This window comes from Opisthorchis viverrini (genome assembly GCF_000715545.1).
Source record: "Opisthorchis viverrini unplaced genomic scaffold opera_v5_543, whole genome shotgun sequence".
NCBI classification, from domain to species: domain Eukaryota; kingdom Metazoa; phylum Platyhelminthes; class Trematoda; order Opisthorchiida; family Opisthorchiidae; genus Opisthorchis; species Opisthorchis viverrini.
In genome coordinates this window covers 92,036-114,196 of record NW_008752205.1, presented here as the reverse complement: position 1 = coordinate 114,196, position 22,161 = coordinate 92,036, and the positions used below count along the sequence as shown (strand labels likewise).

At 43.6% G+C, this 22,161-nt stretch overlaps 1 protein-coding gene across 1 annotated transcript in view; it reads right to left on the bottom strand.

The window, feature by feature from the left end:
• Positions 1-22,161, bottom strand: part of T265_15491 (hypothetical protein) — a gene marked incomplete at both ends in the record, with an annotated part of 98,511 nt that overhangs the window by 15,799 nt on the left and 60,551 nt on the right. The window contains 6 exons of the mRNA XM_009178371.1: positions 366-441; positions 1,394-1,578; positions 2,712-2,813; positions 10,423-10,584; positions 15,496-15,554; positions 19,300-19,450. Coding sequence (XP_009176635.1) covers positions 366-441; positions 1,394-1,578; positions 2,712-2,813; positions 10,423-10,584; positions 15,496-15,554; positions 19,300-19,450 — 735 coding nt within the window. The remainder of the gene's footprint in view (positions 1-365; positions 442-1,393; positions 1,579-2,711; positions 2,814-10,422; positions 10,585-15,495; positions 15,555-19,299; positions 19,451-22,161) is intronic.

Below are 22,161 nucleotides of genomic sequence, written 5' to 3'. Positions count from 1 at the left end.
AGCAACGCGAAGTAAGATCAAACATCTAGCACCAATTTAATGACAAAAATAATAGTTGGAACGAAACTACATGGATATCTTGCGAACTCTTGCGTGTTCTGTTGATTGCTGTTTCCTGGCGTGGTCAAGAGCTGATCACGATGCAAGTGTATTCTACTACGACATGTATGGGTTCTTATGCTTGACTAATGCAAATCTCCGACTGAGCCACGCCGTGTCTTGTAAAAAACCTCTTCAGATATGCCAAAAAGTGATAGCACACCAAGAACCTGGGTAAGCAAACGGTGTTCTTAACCGCCGGGATTAGAACTCATTCCATAGCTGAAAATACAGACTTTAAACAAGGTTGTGTGATCGTCACTTACGCGTCGCTTGCATCCACCAGATAAAGATCCCGCGTACGTGTCACGATAGCGTTCCAGGTTCACAGTATTGATAAGCCTGTAAGGCGGAGCAATTATTGACACTTGATACACGCACCAAACCAAGTTTCCGTCAAGGCTATTAGTACCTTCTACACATCTTTCTCATCCTCATGAGCTATGCTAGTAAGGTGAAGTGAGCCAACTTTGATTTGTGTTAACGGTTGACCCATTGAGAACCCCAATTTACCATTTGCTTTAGCTAAATGTACCGTACAAAGAACAGCCTCACGTGTCCGTTTGCACGCTACTCTAGATATCGCAATGTAGTTTCGTTACAAAACACTTCATATGTATGGTCATTAGCCTAAGCACGATTAGTCCTTGGGGCTCAACAGGTGGGGATGATCCTACAGTTTTCCTTAGCCTTATCTTCTGCAGTCAAAAAGTTTTTTGCAACGTCATGTGTGGTGCGTTTCGTCGAGAAACTACACTGTGGCATCTCGAAAGAAACACAAAGTGGCCTTTGTACAAGAAGAGTACCACATATTATAGATTCATCTGGGATTCTATGAAACCTCTCAGTAACTTTAAATTGGTGTGAAAATTAGTGTAGTTTGTCTATCGTCTACAATTTGGTGTTGAAGTAGAACGTAAGTTGGATGAAAACTCGACCAGTGTGTCCGTTTGATGAGCCTCAAGAAGGAAGATCCTGGTAGTGAACTGTCGAAGAGTATTCAGCAACCTTATAAGTAATGTTGCGTTGAGTACTATTGTCACTGAAGTGAGATCCTGGTATGAACTGTCGAAGAGTATTCAGCAACCTTATAAGTAATGTTGCGTTGAGTACTATTGTCACTGAAGTGACCCCTTATTTTACGCCTTTGGCAGATTGACAAACAACAAGATGGACAACCTGGTAAACTACTCACTTGGTCTTAGGAAGCCTTTGTGTCGAAAGCTATACATAGCTCAGCTGTCGACCTACTGATTGTTTACTAAAACCTCCTGAAGCAAAGACAACCACTCACTTCGTCACGTGACCATCAATGGCCTTTCGATTAATGTCACGCATAACAGAATAGATCACCAAATGTTCTCTCACGGTTAATTGAGGCCAAATCGGATTGTACTGGGGGCAAAACCCAATAATACCTTGCTCCACCGCCGTTTGGTTTGGCAATAGACGATTGGTTCGCAGATTCACAACACCTGCCTTAGAAACAATCAGTGCAGCATTAATGAAGTGTTTAATCGGAACTGTCCACTGGAGAAAGAAGACTATATGTCAGTGTTTTCAATGGAGATCTCCTGTTGTGTGAAGTCAGTCAATACTAATAAGCCAAGAAGAAGGTACAATTGTTTAACTCTTGTTTGAAATAATCAACAGTGCGAAGTTATAGAGTCTCGAACTCGCGAAAGTTTGGATATTCATCATCATCATTATCATTATCATCATCACCATCATCATCATCATCACCATCGTCATCATCCTCATCACTGTCAGCTGTAATACCCACGTACAGTGATTGTAGCTGCCACAGTTTCGTTCACCGATGATTCGGGGAGGTTGGGTAGGTGGCTGCGCATTGGAGGCGGTGGCTGATAAATTGGTGCCTAAATACAGCACTGTCAGTGGACTGTTAAGTGGGGGGAATTGGGAAGGGATCTATGCAGTCAATGCAATATCTTGGATACATGAACGCCTCTGAGGGTGAAACTGGGCCATGTCTGACAATGTCTCTAAACATTGATATGGTCCGTCTCGGGGTTCTCATCCAAAAAGACGGTACTGACCAGCGCATCTGAGTTTGCTACCAATGGCCTTTATACTTCACTGCCAATCCATTATTTAACTGCCTCTGGCTCGTTTCTACCCTTCACGTGTTTGTGCAAAAATAGGAATTCGGTCGACTGGCATACGGAGCACGTGGCCAAGCCAGCGCAATGTGCAGTGTGAAAATTACACCTAGGGAGGGTGGGTTATTTCTCCCGAATACCATTCGACATACTTCAGCATTGCTTATTCGGTATCCCCACTAGACCCGGACAATGCTCCGAGGACACCGATGGTCAAACGCTGAAAGACTTTTGACGTCTTCGGCGCGCAGCGGCTAGGTTTCTGATCCGCATAGTAGTATGGAGTGGCTATTCATCAGTCTGTGGAGGTTGGTGAAGCCCTGTATGTAATTAACAAAAACGCCACACTAATTTTTAATGTTTTGGGAGGGTGACCATGCAGATAACGCTATGGCAACTTATTAATATTTTACCAGAGGTGTGGTGTGGATCTCAGAATAAACCTCTAAGGGCTTTCGCTGTAAAGGGTTTACTCTTGAATGGTCTTACCTGCCCATGGTCCTGATGTGTTACCGAAGCCAGACATTCAAGTAGCGTAGACTTCCCAGCACCGCTTGGCCCGAGGATGCCACAAATCTCTCCTTTATTGACCTAGCAATATAAGAAGGTGAAAGAAACTGAGTTGAACTTTTCGCCACTTCCAATGTACTCCGCGAACTTTCTATCACATACAGAACCACTGTGATCACATCCTCCACTTCACAATCATACAGGCTAAAAATGTAGGTAGTGAAGCAGCAGACGAACTATGGAATAATAAACTGATCACCGTCTCTCTCTTCTGACATGAGCCACGTACGTGAAGGCGTGCCACAGTGTCCAGTTCGGATTTGTTCCCCTATCTACTATTCATATCTGTGAATAATCACCATGACCTCATACCGCGATAGTTCATCCAGATTCTAAGCCTGTGAAAACCGGTTGCCTGTGAGGTGATGCTTACAATGTCCAGCATCTCATTTCTGTCTTTTTCTGCTAAACACTGCCAAATATTTCTGGAATGCATATGGTGTTCCACAAACTTCATGTCACTTCCTGAATTCCCAAAGGCATGTTCAAAGACTGTACGTCCTCCAGCACGAATTTGCACTTTGTGGTTTCGAAGCACATGCTGAAGGACTGGATGAACCTGGTCAGATTTTTTAGTATTGCCTGCCTTGCTTCTCCTTTGGAGTGAGAGCAATGTCACCTACATATGCCAGGCCAACGAGGTTCTTGCTGCGACGACTCTGAACACTTGGGTTTTGGAGACCTCCCAGTGTTTGCCTCATTATCTTAGTAACGAAGTGAAACAAACACGTAGAGAGTGGGCACACTTTTCGTACACGGCTGTCGTCCTGCATGTCTAACCACATGCTCTGGCGCCTAGAAATACGCGAGTACAATCTTCTGGGTTTGTACAATTTGGTTAACCATAATTTCCTTTTGAAACTGGGGAAAACTGCTTGGATGGAGGCCGAAGTAAGGCAGACTAGAGAATTGTCAATTTCGCATTTTCACTCATAGAGTTTATATATACTATACTGATGTATACTACAGATATATCTATGTTGTAAAATTATGTACACTTATTATCAAAATTAACGGATGATGTATGACATTCGAATCGGAGCTGATGGTCAGCACTGACTGAACCACCGGACAGCCGCAGATAGTTTGTGCGGAACTCAGTGTGGTGCTGCTTGCACGCCAGTGGCGACGGTGTAGATTGGAGGGTGGGTGAATACATAGAGTTCTGTTGTCATCATGAGTTGATTCTGCATCAGTGAACTACACAGACAGAGGAATAGACAAAGAAATTGGTAGATAGATGGATAGATAAACTGATTGGATTACAGATAGGATAAGTTTTGCCCTATTAGCGGCCATGTGACCCAAATATTCTTCACGCGGTGAATATTGGAAGATCATTTCAATTCCATGCAGCTTACCACCTCTGGCTTCATCGATTTCAGGGCTGCGTTTGATTTTGAGTCACCTCGTGCAAACCTTTTAAGTGACAGTGTTCCTACTTCCTACTAATCTTCAGCGGAAATTTGGGCAAACTAGCCGGATAAATGGCGACCAGACTACAGAATTCGACGTCAAGTCTAGCGAACGACAAGGCTGTCTGCTTTCAAATACACTTTACCATCGCTTACGACTGGTCGCTTGAGGGGGCATCGGGGAGATGCTCTGTCATCCTTTTAGATAACCAAATCTACATGGGTCAAGTAGAACATGCTGACGAAATCGTTCTGCTGGGTACCCGAATGTGTTTAGAATTCCCAACTTCCCGGTTGGTATTTTTAACACAGCCGTCCGACAACAAGAGGCTGTGAACGATGAAGTTAACTCTTTTGATTGGTAAAATTTTATTGCGCCGGACAAAATTTTCGCTGTGTACTACGGCTGTCATCAAAGAACTTAGCTGAAGACTTTGGAAATTATATCTAGGACTGCTACCGATAAATCTGTGTCACAGAAGAGGTCAGCCGCCAATTGTTTGCGTGCTAAGACGAAGGCGCTAGAACGGATTCACCTGACAGATGGTAAGGTGGACGCCAAGTGGATCTTTCAAAGTAGGCGATCGAAAGATATTCAAAGAAAATAAAAGGTAAGCTCTCGTTTCACTTTCTTGCTTCGAAGTACCAAGATCCCAAAAGCGAAGTGAGTGAGTCACCACACCATTCGTCCAAAAGTGTACATAGGCCATTCAACCACAGGAACAAAGGTTGTTTATCATTTATTGTTTATTAACAATGGATTGTGGAACGACGACCAGCGGCAGATTTTACTGTTATGCCCTACTGAAGTACTTTTGTGGCCTTAAAACGGCATATTGGGATTGTGTCTGACTGGCAATCCGTGTGGTCCCTCCAAAAGTGTGGTCTATCTTCAGAGGCCTCTTTCGAAACGGACTGTCTCATCTGTATCAGCCTGAGTTCATTGACACCCCATAATTCGTCGCATGTGTCACCGATTTGGGCTCGATGACTACTCGGGTACTAGTAAACGACAATATGAAGGTTAGATGGCTGGAAAGGACAACGTTAAGCTAGATCAACAGGATCCAGTAGCACAGCTAGGCATGGACGTAAAAGACAACCACCTGTGACGAACCACGAAGCCAGTCATCCCATGGAGGGTGGTCTCACTGGGGGTAGGGCTGAGGATCCCACATTTACTTTGGTTCCCTATGAGTGCGTCTAACATTTTTCCTTCATATCTCAATGACTCTAGTCTGATACTTGCAGTGAAGAATGATTTTAATTGAGCTATCATCAGAAGTCTTGTTTCTTGTAAGTGGGAGATGGCTGAGTAGTTAGAGCTTGAATTTACTGACCTGAAGTTCCGTGGTTCTTGTAAGTGGGGCTGAGTAGTTAGAGCTTGAATTTACTGACCTGAAGTTCCGTGGTTCGAACCCTGTCTCTGCATCTTGACTTCTCTTGTCTTGTCTCGGGCACCCTGGCAGTATCCCATCCCTCGTGCTTCCTTCGGGCGGCATGGCAGCTAGGCACCGGAAGGGTGTTACAAATGGGCAGTAATAATTATTGTTTTCCAGAAAGTTTGGTGACAATCGGTCAATTTATTGCTGGGGAACGTTTCGCTTTTGACACAAAAGCTTCGTCAGGCCAAGTGACTAGGTTCTGAGGTTGGTCAAGATTTAAGGCGAAAGGAGAACCATTCAGTTAAGTCGAGCTAAATCGGCCGAGGGATTTTAGTGTGTTAGAGTGGTCGAACAGGTGTTGGTCGGTGGGGGAACCTACATGTGTTTGGGTCCAGCCTGGGGTCTAGTTCTTCTGGTTCGGTTCATTTTATGGTCCCTCTTGAACTTCGTTTGAGGCTTCCGTCAGTCTGTGTGGGTGAGCTAGTGCTAAGACGGTTGTGTAAGAGGGATGCTATGACCTTTGGTCGGTTGGGGTTTCCACCCCCATCCCCCGGTTTTTTTCCAATGATCCTAAGTTGATTGACAACCACACCGTCACGTGTCAACTCGGCTTATCTAAGACCGCTTTCCATACGCTCGCTAGCTCCACACCCTCGATTCTATTCACGCTGTGACGCTTAGTAGTTTCCACCGCCTTGGCTATCAGCCGCTGTAGTGTGAATCGCAGTCCTAGTCTTAAAACTTCCACATTCTCCAGATCTCTTCTATGTCCCGTGTCTAAGGCATGTACCGCCATCGCTGAGTCTTTGACCAGCGTTTGGTATTCTTCTGCATTCCTTGGTGGTTTGTTAATCCTTCTTTTATGCTCACCTATTCGTGTGTGCAATTCCCTGGCAGGTTGTCCTATATAAGCCTTAGCGCAGTCGTTGCAGTTAATTTTATACACACAGTCTCTAGTCCTTTCAACCGGCAGGGGATCTTTCACAACTAGGCATGGACGTAAAAGACAACCACCTGTGACGAACCACGAAGGCAGTCATCCCATGGAGGGTGGTCTCACTGGGGGTAGGGCTGAGGATCCCACATTTACTTTGGTTCCCTATGAGTGCGTCTAACATTTTTCCTTCATATCTCAATGACTCTAGTCTGATACTTGCAGTGAAGAATGATTTTAATTGAGCTATCATCAGAAGTCTTGTTTCTTGTAAGTGGGAGATGGCTGAGTAGTTAGAGCTTGAATTTACTGACCTGAAGTTCCGTGGTTCGAACCCTGTCTCTGCATCTTGACTTCTCTTGTCTAGCTTCGGGCACCCTGGCAGTATCCCATCCCTCGTGCTTCCTTCGGGCGGCATGGCAGCTAGGCACCGGAAGGGTGTTACAAATGGGCAGTAATAATTATTGTTTTCCAGAAAGTTTGGTGACAATCGGTCAATTTATTGCTGGGGAACGTTTCGCTTTTGACACAAAAGCTTCGTCAGGCCAAGTGACTAGGTTCTGAGGTTGGTCAAGATTTAAGGCGAAAGGAGAACCATTCAGTTAAGTCGAGCTAAATCGGCCGAGGGATTTTAGTGTGTTAGAGTGGTCGAACAGGTGTTGGTCGGTGGGGGAACCTACATGTGTTTGGGTCCAGCCTGGGGTCTAGTTCTTCTGGTTCGGTTCATTTGATAGTTCCTCTTGAACTTCGTTTGAGGCTTCCGTCAGTCTGTGTGGGTGAGCTAGTGCTAAGACGGTTGTGTAAGAGGGATGCTATGACCTTTGGTCGGTTGGGGTTTCCACCCCCATCCCCCGGTTTTTTTCCAATGATCCTAAGTTGATTGACAACCACACCGTCACGTGTCAACTCGGCTTATCTAAGACCGCTTTCCATACGCTCGCTAGCTCCACACCCTCGATTCTATTCACGCTGTGACGCTTAGTAGTTTCCACCGCCTTGGCTATCAGCCGCTGTAGTGTGAATCGCAGTCCTAGTCTTAAAACTTCCACATTCTCCAGATCTCTTCTATGTCCCGTGTCTAAGGCATGTACCGCCATCGCTGAGTCTTTGACCAGCGTTTGGTATTCTTCTGCATTCCTTGGTGGTTTGTTAATCCTTCTTTTATGCTCACCTATTCGTGTGTGCAATTCCCTGGCAGGTTGTCCTATATAAGCCTTAGCGCAGTCGTTGCAGTTAATTTTATACACACAGTCTCTAGTCCTTTCAACCGGCAGGGGATCTTTTAATTGCACCAAAACGGAGCGTAGCGTTTTTCCCTTCTGAAAAGCTACTCGAATGTTGGCTAGGTTCAACAACTTTCGAATAACCTCCGATGTTCCTGCTTTATATGGAATGACTGCTGTGCCAATTCATTCCTTACTGGATCTACATCCTGGAGCCAATAACTTTCCTAGTTGACGCCTAACCAAACTCACTGGGTATTCTATTTCATGAAGTTTGTTGGCAATCTCGATTTGAGCCGCTGTTCGGTCGATCACTTATGTGCACAGCGCTCTAACTCGATGAAACATCGATGAGAGAGTACTGGGGTACACGGACTTTGGGTGTGCTGATGAATAGCTTAATATGGTTCCTGTGTCTGTTGGTTTCTGGTAGATAGTCTTTTTCAATTTCCCACCAATCTTATGTGTTATACAGTCCAGAAAGGGTGATATGCCCCAGGTGGACTCTATTTCCATGCTAAACGGAATGTGTGGGTTTGAACTATTGTGTGAGTCGTGAAAGTTGTTCGCGTTATCTCGTTTGATTACAACAAGCGTGTCGTCAACATAACACCAAAGACTTCGGGTGGACAATGATATCCCACCAAGGCTATTTGTTCGAAGTCCTCCATGTAAATATTGGCTAAAACTGGGTGTATTGGAGATCCCATTGCAAGGCCTTGTTCTTGTGAGTCGACAGTTGTGTCAAAAACAAACTTATCAGGACTCAAACACACCCTTATGCCCTCAACTATTTCATCCACCGAGAGCTGTGTCCGTTCCCCGAGTGTCGTGTCTGCCAGTAACAACCTCTTAGTTACCTCCAGAGCATCTACCCTAGGGATGTTTGTGTACATTGAGATTACGTCAAAACTCACGAGGACTTCGTCCATCTCCAAAGGAAGCTCTGCGACCTTGCTGGCAAAGTCAGACGAATTCCTAATGAAGGTGCTTGATTTCCCCGTGAACAGTTTTAGTATACTAGCTAAGAATCTGGCCATTTCATGCGGCGGCGAGTCTATACCATCCACTATTGGTCTTATCGGTACATCTGCCTTGTGGATTTTTGGCAGTTCGGCGAGTCGCGGTTGAATCGCACTTTTTGGATACAACTGATACCACTTACCTTGCCCTAAATTGTTTATTACGGATGTTAAATATCTCCCAGCTTCAACCTTACTCTTATTCATTATTGAAGTAATACTGCTACCAGTAATGTGTCGACAGGGTCCATCGGTGAGGTGTTGCCTGACCTTTTGGAGATAGTTGCTCTTATTCATCACTACTGTGGCTTTATTATTATTATTTATTATTATTATTACTATTTCTTGCGAAGGCCAGACAGTCATATTGGAATGGTGCTACAGCTGAACGATCGAATGATTGAGTTTTGGCCGTTTTAGAGGTTTTAGTATAGATCCATCTTTCAGCTACTGTTGAACTTCATTTCACCAAAGATGGGTTATGTTCCGTTCTGTTTTGAGGCACTTCGTTCATGTGCTGTACTAGAGTCGTTATGGTCAGCGGTACAGTTAACTGTTTTTCTTGCGGTCTGTTGATGGTACATTGACTGGGCAAGTGAACACAAAAGCTCCTCATCAAATCAATACCCATTTCCATCTTTCGTGTTAGTTTTAATCTGGCTGTCAGATGTTCTTGATAAAGCCGAAGATATACTCCAGTAAACTTACGTCATGAGCACTTTGTTGTTCCACTAGCTTTGCAACTTGACTCAGACAGCTGTTTATTTGTGTCAGGACTTGATGAGAGACCCACAATGAGGCCACACTAGAAAAATCCGAGCTTCCCAAAGGATGTGAGTTTCTGATAGGCGTGGATTCCGGTATTGCCCTGAAGTACAACTGACTGAATTGAGTGTCGACTCACACTCAAACGAGAAAACGTAGAGATGAAATCAAGCCGTCAAACGACATTGATTGTCACTGTGGAGTCATCGAAAATTGAACTGATCGATGCAGCCATTGAATGACGGTACACCAGTGTCACTCGTGATGTGGTCCCAATAAAATAACAGTAGGCTGAAGATCACAACTTTGTCTCGTTATTTAAGGAAAAAAGTTCAAACGTGTCGATTTTGATTCACTTTAACAAATAGGCATAATAAGCCACCGACCAGCATTTTGCTCTTAACTTAGTCGGCATTATGCAATCTCGAAACGGATCAAGGTGGCCTCTATATACAGGCTGATGATTGACATCAAAGCATCACGAACGATATTTCATGGTGGTTTCACATCACTTTACACATACGTGACCAATATGAGGCGTACAAGCGAGAAAAACGAAGAATATATCCAAATGTGTCCTAACGATTAAACGGGGTTTGATTATCCACACTATACTTCTTTTGCTGACTACCCAAACTTTCAAAAGGTGCCGTTATTTGAGTTTGCTAGAAAAAGGAATCACTGCTTTATGGGATGGATAACTGCATTTGATTCATTTCATGTAGGTAAAGTGAGTTGTTCCGACCTGACATCAAATTAACAATAAGACGTACGGCAAACTGGGTAAAAGAGTCTGATGAAATACATGGTTGCCCTGTTTTGGTGTTTTCTAGTGGCGAAAGTTTGTGACCAGTGACGGTTGAAACGGAATTACAACTTAACCCACCAAGAATGAAATATTCGTGAGCGCCACTTTGGTTGGCTCGGCTACTCGAAGACTGGCCGGTCTGCATGCATTCAGGCAGCGGCTGAGAACTGGCAAAGATCCCGGAAAGTAGCATTTGGTCAACTTGTACACAAAAGCCACAATGTTGCTGTCCGTGACGATCTGAAAGATGGAGTAAAATATGTTCAGATGGAGTCTCAATTCTCCACCAGGACATTTCTAGTTCGATTCTGGATTATTCAACCCCCAGAAAATAACAAAACCACCTACCCTTCCTTTCTCTTTGCAGAGTCCCTCTGGAAGAAATATTACTCCTACTGCTGAAGATGCCAAAGCAGCTGCTCTATCTTCAAATTCAAGGAAGATTCTGATAATATTCCGTTGAGTCTCACGGTATCACTAAGATAACGAAAATAGCGTAACTCCGCTTGAGTAACTTGTGGTCTCCAAGTGGGAAATTCGGAAACTGTGACCAAATGAGTGGGATTAGTAGTGGGTTGTCAGGCAGCTTTCAGCGACCTTGTAAATGGCTATGGGTTACGTTAAATACCATGTCGTTATCAGTGAATAGATCGGAGGAACAATAATAAGCGGCCCCAGGCCATTTACTGATAAGCAGCTTCAAAGATTACGAAAGTAAATGGATGGATGGGAAAGAACCTTTGGTGAAGGCCACCTGACTGCTTGATCAACTTAGATAACCGTTTCTACAGAAATAAGTGGATAAATTCGGGAATTATTTGTGAATTACCACTGAGTTACCTTCAACCGACGAAACAGTTTTTGCTCCCGCTTACTACCGCAGTAGTTTATTTGGATTATAAGTGAATTATAAATGGATTACAAATGCACTTAAGCAGTTTTGTCTGAGAAGTGGGAACTTCAAAGCAAAGCAGGCTACCAATCAATACTGGTGAACGTAACGAGGTTGACACCTATTAGACATTCTTTACTGTATAAGTCCTTGAAGAAATGGTCGATAAACCAATGGACACGGATCAGCCAGTGTATTATTATAGGTGAACAGAGTGACTTACTTACGGCAAGTACAACGTGGTTAACCGTCAGAATTGATAAGTTATTTGCCTAAAAGGCATTAACTGAGGGTTCATATAGCCATGCCTTCGTTTGGTGGCAGGGATGCGACCCTGAAATACTACTATTATGAGTCTGCTTTTATTTTATAGCGCATTAACAAATTAAGATCATTTCTATCAAACGATGCGTGCACTTGGTCCTTCCAGATGCTGACATCTTCAAATAACTAAAGTCTTGGTAATAAGTCAGTTTGCTTCAGCTGAATCGTCCTCTAGTCGGCAGACTGAGACCTCTGGCCACCCTTTGTCCACACAAACGTGAAGACTTCCAGTTTGGATCTAAAGGCATCATTTGGCTAAGTTTTCTGCAATCTGACCACGACTCTCTTAGTTTTCTTAAAATCCGAAGTTACAAGAATAGCAAGTGTCTGAAATTTAGCACATCAAGTTGAAGGGACTGACAGGTAATACTCATGGACCATCACCAAATTGGTAAACCTGCGGTGAACTTCAATTTCACCAGAAAAACGAAAAATAGCTCTAATTTTGATATAGATCCGGATCGCCTAAAGTTACAAAAATAGCAAGTGTTTGAAATTTAGCACATCAAGTTGAAGGAACTGACAGGTAATATTCATGGACCATCGCCAAAGTGTTAAACCTGCGGTGAACTTCAGTTTCACCGGAAAAACGAAAAACAACTCTAATTTTGATATAGATCCGGATCGCCTCTGGTTTTCCCAATGATCGCCGTGGAAATAATTCAACCATGGGGACAAGGGACTTTCCATGAATTTCCAAACAGATATTTCGCCATTCCCTTGGAGACTATTGAGCTGTTTCGTTCTCGTTGGGAACCATCTGCGGTGCTCATCTCATGGAGATCGAGAAAGTTTCAAACACAAGAACACCTGGCTATTGTTGTGAACACAGCCGTTTGGTGGTCCTCAGAAAACAGCAAGTCATCAAACAATATCCTATTAACTCGATGTTGAGATCACTGTTATTCTCTCAGAATGCGAACCACCAGGTTTAAATGAACTAGGACGTGGAAAAAACCGCTTGAAGTAGGTGGAACATTATTTGACCAGAATTTTGGTAGATTCTGAGGAATTCGAATACATATTTACCAAACTACTAGAAAAAATTTGGATTCGATTAGGAAGGGTTTGGTATAGAGCCAGTAGGTTTATAAATAGGTAACTTTTCGCCTCTAACACGAAAGCTTCGTCAGACCAAGCAAATAGGTTACCGAGCAGGCAGAGTTTTCGGGCAGACGAAAAACCGATGAGCAGATCACCGATTTTCTTACTAGATCAGTATTGGATGTCTGCTGAACTTTTTTCTCAGTTAATAAGTGTGCCTAAACCCTACGATTGATGGTTTAAGGGAATTTAAAATCATTTTGATCGGGTTTGAGCCCTTGATCTTGTGGCCCAGGGGATTTCAACTGAGGATTTCTCTTGGATGTCACTGGTAAATGTTGTTAGTCGGTTTAGGTTCGTGCATGCTGCAACAGTTTGGTTAGGAAGAGGGTGGTATTAGATTTCTTCGGTCAGCTTAAGCAAGGTGCTTCAGGTCTGAGCTACTTCGTTCAAGAACCAAACAACAACACTTGTCAGTTGGGCTCATCTACAACCACCCTCCAAACGCTTGCTAGTTCTACGCTTTCTATTCTGTTCACACTGAGACATTTGGAGATTCGCACTGCCTCCCCTCTAACGTGAATCAGAGTGCGCGCCCCCAAACCTCACCATTTACTGAACCTGTTTGTCCCGTGCCTGGTGCGTGTCCCGCTAATGCTGACTTTTTGAGTGACGCTCGATATTTATCTGCGTTTCTCGACGGTCCGCTTCATTTTATTTTGTCCTCAGCGATTCTGGTGTAGATTTCTATAGCTGTCCGTCCCATTAGAACCTTATTGGTCACATTCCACGTTTTAGTTCCCCGGAAGTGACTTTGTTAATTGATTTTCCGTCCACGTAAAAACTCGGCCAACATACGCACTCGACCTGACAAAGCCTTCGTGTCGAAAGCAAGCCGTTATCCCGAATTTTCACCAAACGATAACTTCTTAATCGGTTTAAAAGGCTTCCAGTAGTTTAGTACACTTTCCACCAAATTTTGTGGAATATCTGGGAATCGAAGCTGAACAGATATTCGGTTAGTTAATGAGTGCCCAAAGTCCCAATGTTCCAAGTCTGAACTGAAACAGAAAAACGAGTGGATTGAAATCATTTTGGACGCTCTATTCATTTATCCTCACTAAGAGATAGGTCCTCCAGAGAGGTCAAAATCCAAGTGGTATCTCATATACGGAAACACGAATCTTGTATTAAGGCATCAGCTATTCCATGTAAATTGTTTCATACACCAACTTCATTAAAACTCTAGGGAGATTAGATGTTAGCAAACATGTTAGCAAACCTAACAACGAAGTGGTTTTTCATACGTAATGGATGCATGCATTTTTTTTACCTTATCCTTTTCGACTAGTACGCCATACGCCCTAAATCTGACGCAGTCACGTTAATATTCTATCCACCATTTTGCAGACGCTTCTTTGCTCTTCCTAGACATGTTTAGCACAGGTGACTTAACTCAGACAGCGTTCAAGATAAGTCCCCCAGGATGCAGTGTCGCGATTCCCCGATGGAAAGCAAACTGCCTCGGCGGCTTGGTCACTGAAAGCGGAAACACCCGAAATTTCGGTGTCGCACCACTAGAGACAATTTTTCAAATCATTGTCAGAATTAAAGAGCCGATTATTTGCCTAGTCGTGTAATAGACGTGATCCATACGGTGAACGGTTTTGTAGAAAGTAAGTGAAAGCAACCATGGCAGATAGTGAGTGGACATGACCGTGCATTACCGATTCGACAACCGTAGTTCAAACCCCCACTAGGGCTCCTTCAGATTGTACGGTGGGCCCCTGGAGAAAAACTTTTATAAATGCAGGTATAGTAACACAGGAGCGTGCTGTTAAATTTCTGTTCCTGTCTTTTTTGTAAGCGACATACCGAGATTTCAAACGCTGCTGCTTCTGAGTGAATCATTTTCATAGTCAACAGCTTTCTACTGGATGCGTTGATTTTAAACGGCTGCCGAGAAAAAATCGCGAGAAGAAAATCTTACATCCACTCCTGATCGATTGTACACGGATTCGTCAATTTCTGTTTGCCAGTTCCTAAGTGGCTGTAGAGGATGGGGCTTTATATATTGTATGTATGCCAGGGACAATTGGAGCACATCGTCGTACCGACGAGATTTTTGTTCCAACATGTTTGCTGTACAAGTTCTCTGTCCTGCCCTTTCCTTTGCTGGAGAGGCCACTTCAGAAGACCATTTAGAAACTGTCTCTTCCGAAGAGCGTTTACCTATCGAAAAGGCTTTATTGTCGAAATACGACTTTTTGGGATCAGAATTACAAGTACACATGGCGCAAGCGACATGATAAGATCAAGTGGCCTGAGGGAGTTGGTTATCGGAACATCCATCCGGTAGGCAATAGCTAGGTATTCGGTCTGCACTACCAGAGTCGTGTGTGCACTTGAACTTGTTATCTTAAAAGCCACTAAATTTCTTTCGTCAGTTTGTCAAAATATGTCCCCACGTTGTCTTTCTTGAGATAGACCAATCCAAAAGGTGAAATGTTACCATCGTTCTCGTTTATTGTTTTATACCTGTTGTTTGCTTGTTCGCCTGTTTCCAAAAGCGGAGCCTTCTATCACGCAATCTGACTGACTCGTCACAGCAGATTTGAAGGGTAGATTTCTTCACGCTTTGCGCCGTTAACTGGCAGCTTTGAAGGCCATTAGTAGCAGGTTGCCTCAGTCAGACACGCACCAAGTACTGCTGAACTTATCCGATCTCCTGGTAAACATGCCGAACAGCTAACGGCACTCCAATCTCCTTTAGATTAGTTCGTTTTTTGGTTTCGTCTAGTCAGCCTTTGGTTGCGGCAGTATGGGTCATTTATATAGTTAATACTGGGGACACAGCAACGCATTAACACAAATGGACAAAAAACACTTACTGTACCCTTTCGTTTGCCTCGGATAAATTCCCCAACTTCCTCAGTTGGACGCTGGGAGTCTGGGAAATAGGATATGGGAGAAAGAGAAACAGGATTCATACTGAGAGTCGTATGGTGCAATGATCCGTCGGCTAGCTAGATTAATTCTAAAGCATGGCCACGCATAGGAGTCCGTTTACCTTCAGTTTATGATGTCTGTTTATGATGGTCGGGGTAAAGTTCTATAGAGTCCTAGCCTCGGGCAGTTCAGCGTTATCTCAGCCCTCAAGCATCCTTCTGGCGGCGTGGTAACAAGGCACTGACAGATAAACTATTTTTATTGTTTACTTACAAACCAGGTACTCTAAGTTGGAGTTTTATACGTGACCTCCCAAATCTGTATAGCCTCCAGTGATCCGAGAATTGTGGCCCATCTTCCCGGGTTTGTGAGGTCAAAAAGCAAACAAAATGGGCTAAAAACAGTCGCGATAACTTGTCCATGTTGTTGAAGAGCACCGGAAATGTGTGGAAGTCGTCCGCCCCCAAAAGAACCTGGGGGATGTTCTAAAAACTCCTCCACAAATTTGCTTGCTGACGATCGGGACGACCAATGAATCACACGATTCCTGTGTCGAAATAATCAAGTGTCATATTAACCGGGCACCTTTTAACACTCTTATGGAAACCCCTGATTGTCAGGCGTGGTGCTTATTTCTGTTGTGTCAGTAGGTGTAAAATGGCCTCCAATCCCTGTCCAGCGACTTTGACAACTACTCCGAAAACCACATTAGAATTACAAATTTGCTTGTTGACGATCGGGTCGACTAATGAATCACACGATTCCTGTGTCGAAATAATCAAGTGTCATATTAACCGGGCACCTTTTAACACTCTTATGGAAACCCCTGATTGTCAGGCGTGGTGCTCATTTCTGTTGTGTCAGTAAGTGTAAAATGGCCTCCAATCCCTTTCCCGCGACTTTGACAACTACTCCGAAAACCACATTAGAATTACGCTGTAGTACCGCAGAACAATCTATCGCCTGGATTTCAGCGTTCAAGGCCGACGCCGAAGTATCGGCCATGGCATCAAACAGTGGAACAGAAAAAAGATGATACTCTCCTTGGACTTCGCTACAGAGTAGTGCTGTAGGTAGCAACAGTCCGTGATAATCTTGGGGCGGATTAATCCCTCTCAAAGAGAACGGCACCGAACAATTTCACTGGGGCATATCCTACTGTGAGGCCAAGTTCAACGAACTGATCAACGGCTTTCTAATCAACCACCTGTGAACACACTCAAGCTACCAGTATTCTGACACAGTGACAAACTGGGAATGTGATAAATCCGCACAGCACACTACACGTAAACTTCTGAAAGTTATGTGGAATAGCTCGAGTGGGCTCACTGGCCGTTGCAAATTTATTGCCAAACCCGGCTAACAGTTCAACAAATTGTGGAAACCCATATAAAGTGTGACTATTCTTTTATTGACCACCGTTAAACCAACCACATTCACACGACGGGCAGTATTCAGAGGATCTGTTGAGTCTTGTGAAGGGTATCAAAACTCCTACGTAAGTCTCATGCTTGCTCTTTCGTCCACTAGGATGTACCAGAAGGCACGGTAGCTTGGGGCGGCTGTTTACAGACGCAGGTAAATTATTACCGCAGTACTTATGGAGCTCTCGTGGTAGAAGACCACGCTAGAATCTTCATTATGGTGCGAGAAAGGCCGACCTTAAAATCCTCGATTCTGATTGGCTCACATTCTGGCTAGTCCGTGAGTGCCTTCGTATGATTCACTGCCGGCTCGCGACACATCCGTCCAACAAGCCTACTATTCGGTTATCTGGAACAGCTCATCACTGGACAAAACCTCGTAAGGGAAACCATTACCTCGTTATAGCTAAAGAAGCTTTTCCGCCGACCATCATGGATGTAAAATCCATCCCGAAGAGAATCCACCTCCAAAAAAGACGAAGAGGTATCCTCGTGTTATCTACTCTTCGTTAAATTATTCTTAAATGCGGTGGGAAAGAGTTTGCCACACAAGTATCAGTCTCATGATCAGTTAGCATCTAGTTTCCGATTAGCTCAAGCAAAATTCTATACACTGGATAAGCTGGAATTCGAGAAAGACGTAAAAATCTTTCGAAATTTACTCTGGAGCACGAGAGGATACTTAGAACAGGTTCCAAGGGGTCGTTCAGTTTTTGGGAATCGTTTTCAGCCTTTTGTCCATTGGCGCTTGTAGGGTTTTAAATTTTACTGGTAACTTCGGATATTTGTAGTACAGCGAAAAACTAACGTCTATGTGGCTTATTGATGTGTGGTAAGACGGTGAACATGGCAGCGTACTGCCATCAAACCGTAAGAGAATTTTGCATCAAAGCCTCCTAACAGAGGGAGAAAAAGCTCTGGTCTGTTGCCATGTGTGGACCTTTCACGGATCATACACCTTCAGACATTCAGTCAGGCTGCATAATTGTAACAGTTCGGTGCCAAGTATGATCAACACAGATCCTCAGTGCCAACCCTTCAGTATTCGAGTGTTTCTATAGGATATTGAACTAACTACCTGCTACATAGCATCCTGACAAGACCAATCCGGTTTTTTCTTAGACTGGTAAGCACTGTAGGAAAATAAACTAGCTCATCCACGCAAACAAATAGATTTTCCTTTATTCTGTATGATTCTACAGGAAGCAGGATGGATATTTGGCGCAGAAGTGTCATGAGGATTACATTCGCCAAGTAGAAAATAGCCCAGGTGAATAATTCATTTGCTGTCTCCTAAAGATAGCTTGTCTTACGTGAGGTTTAGACGTTATTGGTATAAGCCCGAAATGTTCAAAAGACAATGGACGAGTTATGGTGCTCAGGTCAAAACTTATCTAATGGTTACATACTTAAAACAGTGGAAATAGTAAAAAGTACACAGTAAAGTTCAAACGCGACTTCCAACTCGTCCGGAAAAATTGGCATGTTCTGTGTACAACCGGTTGACTGGCTGACTGAAAAACCAACTGACCGGATATCGCAGTGTCTTCGTGACTAATAAATATGTGTGAGGTGGTGCGGATAACATCAGGGCAATCTAACTGCTCGGACAAAGCACTGCTGACGAAACAGGGCTGGATTGCCTAGGAGTATTGCAGCAGCCTTAGTCGTTGCCAGTGACTACCTTTATGGCACTCCCGTAGATGACACGAAACTATTCGTCGTGCCCTGTGTCGACTAAGTGCGGAACAACGATACCTCAAAAACATCTTGCACTGAGCAACTTAAAAATATAGTTCAAGGATACATTCCTTTTTGGGTTCTCAGCGGAGTCATCATATCATTTTGAGTGTCGCCGTCTCACACTCAGTCGACAAAGACCATGTCATCAACTCGAAGCGTCTCGAGTTCCATGCAATTTCCATACAGCCTGGCAATGTCAATCCGATGGTGTGGCCTGGCAACGGCTGAATCTCTTGCAATATATCTCACCAGAAGGCTTTATGTGACCGCTTGGCTTGCCTCGGTACAATTTCGGCATTAGTCTGTCCTTGATGGTTATCATTCTCCATGGGCGTGATTTTCTGGAAGAACGACTAGCCTATAATTACATGGGAGACGATCAGAAACGTGACTCGGCTCACTGGTCACTCCAAATAGTTGTTTTATAAATCATTTCCACGGACTGCATAAAACCTTCAACTCTCTACTGAAAAAAAAGTCTAAAAATTTACGGCCAACAAATTTTGACATAAAACAAGGTCTCCAATTGAAAATTGATAGATTTTACAATTACCGGGTACGCTATAACCAACAACCCACCCGTGCGGTACAACGTGTTCAATTCGCTAAGTGGCTGAAGTCGATGCAGGCCCTCATAGTACTTTCGTTCCTTTTGTTTGGGAGTTATCTGGTGCATGTAAATATTGGCACCTAAGAACAGCGAGGCCGTGACCAGAATGCGGAAACAATGCTAAAATACAGAGAAACAAACAGGGTGAAGGATATGAATATGAATATATATGAATATATATGAATATGATATGATATCACAATTTCGCGGTTACTTCTGTATCATCCTATTCCTACATTGAAAGCCCATCAGTCATGGAACAAGGTGTTGTACAAGGCAAGTTTGGTAGCACACAATGATAGTGGCATTCGTTTTAGTCCTCTTTTTCTGTTGTAAACAGTTACCTCTTTCGAGTGTGTGTGCAACTTAGGTTAAACTACAACCTCGTCACTGTTACTGCACATTTGAGGGATTAGCTTGAGACCTCGCACTTTATTCTACACAACAGACAGTCTCCAGATAAAACCACCTAACTGCCAAGTAATTGGGCTTGAACTTCCTAAAGTCACAGTCGGTAACTTGCGTTTGTTTGCCATCTTGGGCTTTCCGACTGTTTACAACACTTTTATGCTTGGTGCATGGCGATCATTTTTCATTCTTGCCATTGACATTCACACACTAACTTGCGTTTGCTTGCCATCTTGGGCTTTCTGACTGTTTATAACACTTTTATGCGTGGTGCATGGCGATGATTTTTCATTCTTGCCATTGACATTCACACGTGACCCAGTATAACTGACCCTTTGTATCTGGTTTGCGAGTTCTGACTAAGCTAGCGCTTGAAGGGCATTAAGCATTGTTTATCCTTCCCTCAGTTGTTGGTCTTTACGTGCATGTTTCCATACCAAACGTTCTTACATACATTGAGATTCATCTTGTCTGACTAGAACATTTGGTGGCATGACTTCGAATGGGACGCTTCCCTCGTTTTATCCAACATTCTCCTGCAACCCTTCCACATTTATCGCCTGCATTTGCCTTTTGTTTGTGACCATGCTCTTCGAAAATAAACGATAACGGAGTATTAGTAGTGATAAAATATAGGCTGTACAAAGGACACTGAAATGTGTACCTGCATCTAAAAGATTATTCATCTCTTAGGATAAAATCCAGCCTCCAGTCCGAAACCTCCTGGAGTTCGCATTGTTTATGGATGACCCTCGGATTGGTCGGTTGTCAGACCAGGATGTTCATCAATGATGCAGTGTTACTTTTCAACATCAGCATAATCTCTCTGATGTAAACGACGCGAACGTCCTCCGAAAAGTCGGGCTAGTACTTTCAGTCTGGAGGTCGACTTCTCATTACTGCAGAAGTCATCCGATAACAGAAAATGTGACTGAAGTGTGTGAATAAAGGGTGAGTGATGTTTCAAGCTGTCAACCGTGTATTTCATGAAGTTTCCACTTCTGGGAGCCTAAGTGAGATCAATTCCGCTAAATTTTGAAGGATACGATTGTACGGCTGACTTTCAAAAAGAAACTTTAGATGAAAGAAAAGAACATGCATAGGCGCGATAAGACTAGGAAACGCCTGGATCTGCCGGCCTATCTTATCGTTTGAAAACCGATGTAAGAAGCTTTCGCAACCTGGAACTATCTCATGACACGACAGCGATCTACTGTTTTAGAGATTCCCCCTTGTTTACCCTAAGAGCCACCAGAGCTACAACCGTTGACAAGAACCACAAGGAAACTGCAGTTAAACCCTTAGTATTATATATTGAGTCATGAACAATCCTTTCAAAGGTGTACGTTCAGGAATCTCTCATCATGCCTGGAGACAGCCAGACGTGACTAGCTGGAGGTCTCCGAGTAATTTGGTCTACAGCTCAGGAAACGGTGGATGGTTGGTCAGCTCGGATGCTAACTGTGACCTGACAGGAGCAGAAAGATTTTTCGTCGGGTGTACAAACTTGGTTGAAGCCTGACGATTCTGCGCATTTAACCCGTTGTAATGTGCGTATTTCTCCTAACTTTTAAGTCTAACCATGAAAAGCAACAAAATCTGGTGACTGCCACCGACTGATAGATTGCATTCAAGGGCTGCCATTCGGTTCACAGTAGGTTTACGTGGATCCATATTGAAGATTATCAGGAAGCAGCGGTTAGTTCCCTATTCTTGATTCTCATTCAGTTTCGGTGAAAAAGGCCATAAAATTTGACCTTATAAGCCCTATTTATCACCAGTCGAGCAAGGCGTGTACTCATACGTGCTACGGTTACTTGCAAAAATGGAGAGAAATAGATAGACAGAAATACGCTGCTACGTTACGAACACTGTAACACAAATAGGTAGTCGACTAAAATTTGGTCACCAAAGTTTGGTGATGATCACATCTAGAGGGGAACTAAAACAAGAACTCCGTCTCGTGGTAGCCATTGGTGGGTTGTCCTAAGAGAGATTGATTTTGGTACATTGAAATGCAGTACAGTAGCCTCTGGGTAACACTTCAGATTACTGTGGCACTGCCTCAACCCCAGTTGAGGTAAAGTATGACAATTCACTACGCACACCGACTCATCATCTGTCGAAGGTGTGAGTGGAGAAATAAGTAAAATGTTGGCAACTTTTGAAAGCGTCAAGAGATTTGCGCAACTGGGAGTAGGGTGTGGAGTAGCCACGAAATACCGTCCATGCTAAGGACCTTGACCAATCCTGGTGGTAGCCATTCTGTCACTTGCCAAAGGGCTAAGAATGTGCACACATAAAAGTGACATTTTAACACTAAACCTTCAAAGTATTAACCCCTAAATGATATGCAGCAACCTCACTCGTTTTTCAGTGGAGCAAGATTTGTAAGAAGTGATCTGAAGCTGACACGCCTTATG